Here is a 10,000-nt window from a genome sequence, read left to right as displayed (position 1 = left end):
AACAGTCAGCATGGTAGACCTTCGGGCAACCAGGCTTCTTACATGACACGATCTGGCCACCATCGCCACAGCTGAAGCACTCGTCCTCCCTTTCTTTGGTCACCTCTTGCTTGGTCTTCTTCTTCATGGACACTCGCCTCTTTCCTTCCTTCATTTTCTCAGCCGGCGGCTGGTTCTGAATGGAAGGACAGCAAAGAGCAAGATGCAAGTGCCGAAAATGGGGTTTTGTTTCCTTTAACGCCTATTCGCATGTGTTTATCAGGTCACCCATCTCTAGTAGCTAGGGCTGAAACTAACAATTAATTTGATAATCGATTAATCTGTCGATTATTACTTTGATTAATCGATTAATAATCGGATAAAAGAGACCAACTACATTTCTATCCTTTCCAGTATTTTATTGAAAAAAAAACAGCATACTGGCACCAAACTTATTTTGATTATTGTTTCTCAGCTGTTTGTACATGTTGCAGTTTATAAATAAAGGTTTATTTAATTAATAATAAAAAAAAAATTATTAAAAAAAATAAATAAAAAAATTGCCTCTGCGCATGCGCATAGCATAGATCAGGGGTCACCAACGCGGTGCCCGCGGGCACCAGGACGCCCGTAAGGACCAGATGAGTAGCCCGCTGGCCTGTTCTAAAAATAGCTCAAATAGCAGCACTTACCAGTGAGCTGCCTCTATTTTTTAAATTGCAATTATTTACTAGCAAGCTGGTCTCGCTTTGCTCGACATTTTTAATTCTAAGAGAGACAAAACTCAAATAAAATTTGAAAATCCAAGAAAATATTTTAAAGACTTGGTCTTCACTTGTTTAAAAAAATTCATTATTTTTTTTACTTTGCTTCTTATAACTTTCAGAAAGACAATTTTAGAGAAAAAAATACAACCTTAAAAATTATTTTAGGATTTTTAAACACATATAACTTTTTACCTTTTAAATTCCTTCCTCTTCTTTCCTGACAATTTAAATCAATGTTAAAGTAATTTTTTTTTTTTGTGTAAAGAATAATAAATACATTTTAATTTAATTCTTCATTTTAGCTTCTGTTTTTTCGACGAAGAATATTTGTGAAATATTTCTTCAAACTTATTATGATTAAGATTCAAAAAAATTATTCTGGCAAATCTAGAAAATCTGTAGAATCAAATTAAAATCTTATTTCAAAGTCTTTTGAATTTCTTTAAAAAATTTTGTTCTGGAAAATCTAGAAGAAATAATGATTTGTCTTTGTTAGAAATATAGCTTGGTCCAATTTGTTATATATTCTAACAAAGTGTAGATTGGATTTTAACCTATTTAAAACATGTCATCAAAATTCTAAAATTAATCTTAATCAGGAAAAATTACTAATGATGTTCCATAAATTTTTAAAAAAAGTTTTTCTCTTTTGTTCGTTTGAATTTTGAATTTTAAAGAGTCGAAATTGAAGATGAACTATGTTTCAAAATTTAATTGTCATTTTTTTCGTGTTTTCTCCTCTTTTAAACCGTTCAATTAAGTTGAAAAATCATTAATTATTAATAATAACAGAGTTAAAGGTAAATTGAGCAAATTGGCTATTTCTGGCAATTTATTTAAGTGTGTATCAAACTGGTAGCCCTTCGCATTAATCAGTACCCAAGAAGTAGCTCTTGGTTTCAAAAAGGTTGGTGACCCCTGGCATAGATCCAACGAATCTATGACTAAATTAATCGCCAACTAATTTTTATAATCGATTTTAATCGATTAGTTGTTGCAGCCCTACTAATAGCGCTGAAATCAAGGTCAAATTTTTACCTTCGGTCGAACACCAAGGAAGCCGCTGCAGTTGGGTGCTCCACATTTACAGGCGGTCTTGCCGTTACCGAGACACTCCAAGTTATAGTTGAAAGTCAACTCCACACCTAAAGGAAAAACTGGGTCAAGTTGATGTTTTACACAGTGCACACTACCACAGTGAGTTGGTTGCAGATCGTAGCCGGGACCTTTTGGGATGTCTTGTAGTGCAAACAGTCCAACACGGGTGTCCCCGTTCACAGTCCATTTCTGAGTTTCACAGTTTGGTTGGCAGCTATGATTCATGAAGCGAGCCTGGTTCCCTTTGGGTCCAGCATCTATGATTCGGTCCTGCAATAAAATAAGGTTTACAAAAACCATAATATAAGTGCATTATGAACTGATAAGGTAAGTATAGGACCCGCGGCTCCGGAGCCGCATGCGGCTCTTTGACCACTCTGATGCGGCTCAGCTGCATACTTGCCGACCCCCCGATTTTCCCAGGAGACTTGTGGATCTCAGTGCCTCTCTAAGAAATCTCCAAGGGCAATTATAATCCTATTTTCACTCTAATTACTAAATAAAGGGCATGCCCTAAATGCACTGCAGTAATTGTCCTCTATAGCATTTACTAACAGCTTGCCAGCCCAGCCACATGTTGTATGTAGCTTTTACTTGCACACGTAGGAGACAGCAAAGCATACTTACTCATCAGCCACACAGCTTACACTGACGGTAGTGTAACACAACACAACCAATACCCAGAATCCCATGCAGCCCTAACTCTTCCGGTCTAGATTATACACCCCCGCTACCACCAAACCCCCCCACACATCAACCCCCCCCCCCCCTCCCTCCGTGCGTCGGTTGAGCGGAAGAGTTAGGGCTGCATGGGATTCTGGGTATTTGTTGTGTTGTGTTTATGTTGTGTTACAGTGCAGATGTTCTCCAGAAATGTTTGTCATTCTTTTTTGGTGTGGGTTCAAAGTGTGGCGCATATTTGTAACGTAACAGTGTTAAAGTTGTTTTTGTACGGCTACCGTCAGTGTAAGCTGTGTGGCTGTTGAAGTAGTACGCCTTGCTGTCACTTACGTGAGCAAGCTGGAGCTGCATTCTACATGTGGTCGAGCAGGTACACTGTTTGGGCAGACTGTAGAGGGCGCTAAAAGCAGTGCCATCACGCCCTGATATTCGGGAGTCTCCTGGAACTAATGAGAGGATTGGCAAGTATGACGCTATCAAGCGCCATTCATTCAAAACTTGCGGGCCGCACTAACATCAAATTTCCATATTAAGGTGCGTGCCGGTGCGTGTGTCTGAGACCCCTGGTTAACATAGCACAAAGCAATTTAAGCTTTGTTTGCGGTGTTTTTCATTTTAAATTTCAAAAATTTTTTTGTGGCTCCCATTATTTTCTTTAATTTGAGAAACTTGCCAAAATGTCTCTTTGAGTGGTAAAGGTTGCCGACCCCTGGTATAGGACAATGACCTGGTAAAAACAACAACATTTGTTCCTTTCTTTGAAAAGTTCCAGGCACCAACAAAGTGCAGCCCTGCAAACTAGGCTTAAAAAAGCTGCAAAATGTGTGCCAGCAGAGATGAGGCGAGGACTTTTATTTTGAAGGTGTCCAATTAATCACCAATCTGCCAGCCAATCATTAAGTATTTACAGCTACTATAGCGTGCACTACAAAGTAAAGAGTAAATGCTCTATAAGTAAATGCTCTATAAGTACTTGGTGTGGCGATACATGAAGTAAAAGCTCTCAATCACAAAGACAAAAACACCACAACATTCTACCCTTGTTTTACAGACAATATGCTGAAAATAGCAACAAAAAGGCAACAATATAGACACCTTGGTCGCACACCACTCAGTAGAGAGAGAGAATACCGTAATTTCCGGACTATAAGCCGCTACTTTTTCCCCTCGTTCTGGTCCCTGCGGCTTATACAAGGGTGCGGCTTATTTACGGCCTGTTCTTCTCCGACACCGACGAAGAGGATTTCGGTGGTTTTAGTACGCAGGAGGAAGACGATGACACAATGATTAAAGACTGACTTTTCACATACCGGTAGGCTGGTTATTTTGATAACGTACAGGCGAGCACTTTGTATTACTTTGCACCGTTGTATTATTTGTACTCTGCACGAATGCTGGTCGCCATGTCAAAGATGTGAAAGTTTGATTGAATGATTGAAAGATTTATTGTTAATAAATGGGACGCTGTGCGTTCCCAAACAGTCATCTCTGTCCCGACAATCCCCTCCGTGGTAGCAGGAACCCCTATATACTACGCTAACTACACATCAAAACCCTGCGGCTTATAGTCGGGTGCGGCTTATATATGGAGCAATCTATATTTCCCCCTAAATTTAGCTGGTGCGGCTTATAGTCCGGAAATTACGGTAATATTGAAAACTTGTTCTGCGTCGGCAGCACCATTATTTGTGACGAGAGTAATCAAATTGTAAGTGTGGATGAATAAAGACAAAAACGCATTGGTACAAATAACATTTTGCTGGTTGTCCTAACTTTGTGATTGATTGATTAAATGATAAGTTTATAGACATCTTAAAGAATTGAATGAATGTAATGCTTTAAAAAGGCAAATGGATGGCACAATCTTGAGTTGTGTTTCGACCATGAGTTAAAGCGTGTATGGTGACATCTTGTACATGCATGCAAATCTCTCCTCTCTGAAAATGCTGAATCATGTACAATTAGGATTTGTCACCGACTCAGATTTTCATACTCACCACTGCAGCTTATGAGTGTTGGTGTGCCTTCTCTGCACAATCATAGGTTGGAACACTAATATGAGTTTCTTTACAAGGCCATACTGTATGACTTGCCTTCTTACTTATGTTCCCTTTCAACTCCAAGTCACCACCGGACGAGGACTGTTTTAAAAGCATTTGCACCGTCATCCTGGTATAAACTACAGAATCATCTTAAATTGGATTACCGGTACATGACAAATTTGGTGCAGTTTAGAACTAGAATAAAGCACATGTCCTCCGTGTGAACGCTGATGATGATTATACAGTTGAACCTTGGTTTACGAACTTAATTGGTTCTTGAACTAGGTTTGGATATCTGAAAGTTCGAATAGTGAAGAAGAGTTCCCCATAAGAAACAATGTAAATATGACAAAAGTCCATATTTTAGTGAAGGTTTGTACACACAATATAAAGTGCTAGGTAGTACTGTATATCAAACAAACATAAGGGGTGAGGGATCAACTTTCTATTTAATAACAAGTAGAACTGTGTGATTTTGAGAGAATAAAAATAGGCCTAATCACTCTATTAAGGATAATTTACTGATACTACCCTTAGGATTGACATCACCAATTTATGGATCAATCCGCCCCCCTCTTACGTGTCGTGTACTGACTGTGACAATGTTGCTGTTATATTATCTCTTTAACACGTATTATTCTACTTGTTAATTTCCTGTTAATAACTGCTTACTTTCTGTTATTTCATCTACACTTCAGGTTTACTACAAGCACTTATTTGTTGCTGTTGTTTCAAGCTTAGCCAAGCTATTAGCATGCCTGCTCCTGCCTTGCTCTCGGTGTTAACATATTCAGCCTCATCCTTCAGTGATAATGATATGCAGTTTATTTGCTGTAATGGTTATTATTAACTTAGAAGAGCGGCTCTATTCTGTGTATGGAGACCAATAATTGGCTGCTGGCTTCTCAAGAGCCAAAAATAAATTCAGTGTCAGCCAAAGGGGATCGGCGTTTGTGAGTGGCATTAATCACAAAAAACGGCCGGTGATCAGTGGTTGATCGATCGGCACATCCCTATTTTTCATTTGTATTATATGTGAAATCTATTTGTGCTGCTATCCCGGCCAGGAATCCCTTGCAAAAGAGATTGTCATATCTCACTGGGCCCATTGTATTATATAGTTGTATAAAAGGTCAGGAATTAACTAACTATCCAGGTTACGGCATGCACTTAGTCTGCATATGCACTCACATCCGTTAGAGCAGGTGACATTAATATGGTACACCTGCACAAAACGCTTCTGTCTTACGCTAACTGGCCTATTTAAACACCGTTCGTCAGTGTATAATTCAAACTATTGCAAGTACAGTAAGTCATGCAACTCCACTAGACGCAGTAGCAATGTACATTTTGCTGGCACTGTGGGTCAACATTGTTAGTGTTGAAGTACTCACGCAAACCATCTTTTTTTTTTTTTTTTAACAGGCAACTGTTTTTTGTGTTTTCACGAAAAAGGACATAAAAACATGTACGTATTTTAAATTTGTTTTCATTTATTTATAGATCTTTATCGCTCTGGAATAACCTGCCTCAAATTCTCACCAGCATTGAAAGTAAACAGGTTTTTAAAAAGAGAGTAATATTTTATCTGAGTTTTTAAATTAGTTTGCTCATTGATGATTTGTTTGGTTTTATATTGTGTAGTTATATTTATATGGTAATTATTATTCTGTGACTGTAAATTGTTTACTTGTTTTTTATTGATGCTTTTATTTTTTTGTGTATTGTGTAGTTATAATTATATGCTTTTACTTGTAATTGTATTGAATTGTGGACCCCAGGAAGACTAGTGGGTTGTTGAGGCAACCAGCTAATGGGGATCCTTAATAAAAATCAAATCAAATCAAATTTGCATTTTCAGGGTCCAAAATGCTGTTGTCATATGAGCCGGTGGTGTCATGTAAACTACCCCTAATACCCCGAATCCACAAAGTCCGCCATTAAAAAAAAAGAAGAGCATGTTTAGCTCCACCTTCCGCAAGCATGCCACTGAAACTACTGAAAATTGGGACGTTCTGGTGGCAATTGGTTTGGTTTGTGGGTCGAGAATCTTACCTTGTCTACTGTCAGCATGTAGAAGTTACAGATGTTATTCTCCTGAGCGTGACGAATTCTGGCTCGACATTCTTCTTCATCAATCACCTCCCCTACGTATTCGCTCACAAAAGCTCCCTGCGGAGAAACAAGGAAGTGCATGAGGGACGATGGTTACTAAAGGGAGAAGGAGACAGTTGGAAAATTTCAGTTACCTTCTTGATGTCGGACACGCCGCGCAAACCCCAGCCACGCGACAGTGTCCTGAATATCTCCACAGGCGTGTACTGGCGTTTCGTGAAGGTCTGGTTCTGACATCGTTCCCCGGCTGCACACACCTGAGGGTGGCACTCGTACAACAGCATGCGATTAATGCACTCCGAATCCACGCTGCACGGGTTCTCGTCCGACGCCTTGCAGTTACACCGCGGGATCTCAGATAGGTCAGCCGTGATGATCTGCACCTTTCCAATTGGCTTATTTGCCTAAAAGATCAATGATGGGTGCTTGTATTTACTACGCGCTGTCTTTGCAAAGAAAATGACAAATCAGTGACGTTGCACACCTTTATGTGCTTGTATGGCGGAGGTTTCTTATAGTTCTTTCTGTCCTCCTGGAGCTGCTTCATCTCCTTTTCTGCTTGCAGCTCTTTGAATCTCTCTGCTGCCTCAGTCAGGGCTATAAACATACACAGACTATCTTTACTTACATCATTCAAAAACAAAACACAAACACACAGGAGCGTATCTTACCATTTTTATACACCGCGTCTGCCCCCTTGCCCATTTTCTCGATGTTGTGAGTGTCACCCTCCATGTAAGGGAACACTCGGGCCTGATAAGTCCATACAAAATCTTTGGAGCCAAAAAACTGCACCGGAAACTCTCCCACCTCGTGTTTCATCCTCAAGATGTTATTTGGGACATCTTTGGCCAGACACACTTCAGCAGGCCACCACCTACAACGTTATAATATCCCATTTTATACATTGTCACTGTCTCATTACATTTTTCAATGAATAATCATGTTTTGCTAATGAAAACGCAAATATTCATGCATGACACTGGGAACAAGCTCACAACCTAATGAGATCCAATATAAAATGTAAACAAATTGCAAAAGATTCACCAACACAGATGTCCAGAATACTGTGGAAATTTTGAGATGAAGACAGAGCTTTTTGTATTGGATTCAATGGGCTCTGAATACTTCCGCTTCAACCGTTGACGTCACGCGCAAACGTCATCATATCGAAACGTTTTCAGCCGGAAGTTTGCCAGGAAATTTAAAATTGCACTTTATAAGTTAACCCGGCCGTATTGGCATGTGTTGCAATGTTAAGATTTCATCATTGATATATAAACTATCAGACTGGGTGGTCGGTAGTAGTGGCTTTCAGTAGGCCTTTAAAAATAACACACATTTATGGTTGATATAATCAGAGGTCATTTTGACATCATTATCCATGCGTTCGTTACATCTCATCTCGATTACTGTAACGTTTTATTTTCGGGCCTCCCTATGTCTAGCATTAAAACATTACAGATGGTACAAAATGCGGCTGCTAGACTTTTGACAAAAACAAGAAAGTTTGATCATATTACGCCTATACTGGCTCACTTGCACTGGCTTCCTGTGCACCTAAGATGCGACTTTAAGGTTTTACTACTTACGTATAAAATACTACACGGTCAAGCTCCTGCCTATCTTGACGATTGTATTGTACCATATGTCCCGGCAAGAAATCTGCGTTCAAAGAACTCCGGCTTATTAGTGATTACCAGAGCCCCAAAAAAGTCTGCGGGCTATAGAGAGTTTTCTATTCGGGCTCCAATACTATGGAATGCCCTCCCGGTAAAAGTTAGAGATGCTACCTCAGTAGAAGCATTTAAGTCTCATCTTAAAACTCATTTGTATACTCTAGCCTTTAAATAGACTCCCTTTTTAGACCAGTTGATCTGCCGTTTCTTTTCTTTTCTTTTCTACTCTGCTCCCAACCCGGGGTGGACCGCTAGCCTGTCCATCAGATGGGGACATCTCTACGCTGCTGACCCATCTCCACTCGGGATGGTTCCTGCTGGCCCCACTATGGACTGGACTTTCGCTGATGTGTTGGACTTTCACAATATTATGTCAGACCCACTCGAGGGGGGGGGTTACCCACATATGCGGTCCTCTCCAAGGTTTCTCATAGTCATTCACATTGACGTCCCACTGGGGTGAGTTTTCCTTGCCCGTATGTGGGCTCTGTACCGAGGATGTCGTTGTGGCTTGTACAGCCCTTTGAGACACTTGTGATTTAGGGCTATATAAATAAACATTGATTGATTGATTGATTGATTTTGCTGCAGTGCTTGTTTTGTATTTTTATTACAAACGAGTCCGAAATCGCCTATATGTAGAAAAAATATGTTGCATACTAGAGACATGCAGCAATCAAATTCATTTGCTTGAAGTCACTATAAGTTTGTGTTGAGTCTCTGAGGCAAGACGGCAAAATTCAGTTTTGACCAGCAGTAGTTTAAATGAGGATTTTTGTACATTGAGGTTAAAACAACTGAAATGACAATGTGCAATATAAGAGAAGTGTGGGCCTTTTTTTTTTTTTAAGTTTTACACTTTTGATATCATTTACACCTAAAAACACTTGTGTTTTTTGTTCACATGTACTTGGTAAACCTCTTTTTCATAATGACCAGCAGGGGGCAACAACATAAACTAGAATTACCATACATCAGGGGTGCCCATTAGTCAGATCGCGAGCTACTGGTCGATCGCCAGCCAGGCATTAAAAAAATAGACCGAAAAATTTGCGATTGTCAGTCTTCACTATCACGTCACTTGATTGACATTCACGGGACTCCGGGGACTTGTTCGGTGACACTAGCTGCTGCGAGCTCAGTGTGAAGAAAAAATGACCGGAAGGAAGGCGAGAAACAGTTTTTATTTCAAGGGACTCTCGCGCCACACCTGCTGTCAAAACCCTAAAGACCGACTGCACAGTTCCTGTCCTCACAATAAAAGCGCTGCTTCATCCTGCCTGCGCTAACAAAATAAAAATCTCAGAAAGCTAGCGTACACAAGCTAGCAAGCTATGGCGTTTGCCGTCAATGTATTTCTTGTAAAGTGTATAAAAACGAGTATGGAAGCTGGAGAAATAAGTTGCCAAAAAACCAGAAAAGCGGACTTTTTTCACCTCCATTCGAAAAGGTGGACCTTATCACCACTACTGTCTGATTCCAATCAATGCAAGTCATCCGAAACAGGTAATACACCAACTTATATTCTTGTCTTCATGAAAGAAAATAATCTATATGTGTTAAACATGCTTGTATTGTCATTAAACACCTTTAACATGTTAACAAAAACATGTCTATCAGAAATAAATAAAATATATAT

General features: G+C 39.7%; 1 protein-coding gene across 2 annotated transcripts in view; it reads right to left on the bottom strand.

Moving 5' to 3' along the window:
- Window positions 1-10,000, bottom strand: part of nsd1a (nuclear receptor binding SET domain protein 1a) — a 49,762-nt gene that overhangs the window by 5,900 nt on the left and 33,862 nt on the right. For both annotated transcript variants that reach the window (XM_062045880.1, XM_062045879.1), the window contains exons 17-23: window positions 7,354-7,559; window positions 7,167-7,279; window positions 6,817-7,086; window positions 6,623-6,739; window positions 1,973-2,114; window positions 1,785-1,891; window positions 1-175 (exon numbers count right to left, since the gene is read on the bottom strand). The exon at window positions 1-175 is cut by the window's left edge and continues 24 nt beyond it. In XM_062045880.1, the coding sequence (XP_061901864.1) occupies window positions 1-175; window positions 1,785-1,891; window positions 1,973-2,114; window positions 6,623-6,739; window positions 6,817-7,086; window positions 7,167-7,279; window positions 7,354-7,559 (1,130 nt within the window). The remainder of the gene's footprint in view (window positions 176-1,784; window positions 1,892-1,972; window positions 2,115-6,622; window positions 6,740-6,816; window positions 7,087-7,166; window positions 7,280-7,353; window positions 7,560-10,000) is intronic.

Source organism: Entelurus aequoreus, linkage group LG04, assembly GCF_033978785.1.
Source record: "Entelurus aequoreus isolate RoL-2023_Sb linkage group LG04, RoL_Eaeq_v1.1, whole genome shotgun sequence".
NCBI classification, from domain to species: domain Eukaryota; kingdom Metazoa; phylum Chordata; class Actinopteri; order Syngnathiformes; family Syngnathidae; genus Entelurus; species Entelurus aequoreus.
This window is presented reverse-complemented; position numbering and strand designations above follow the sequence as displayed.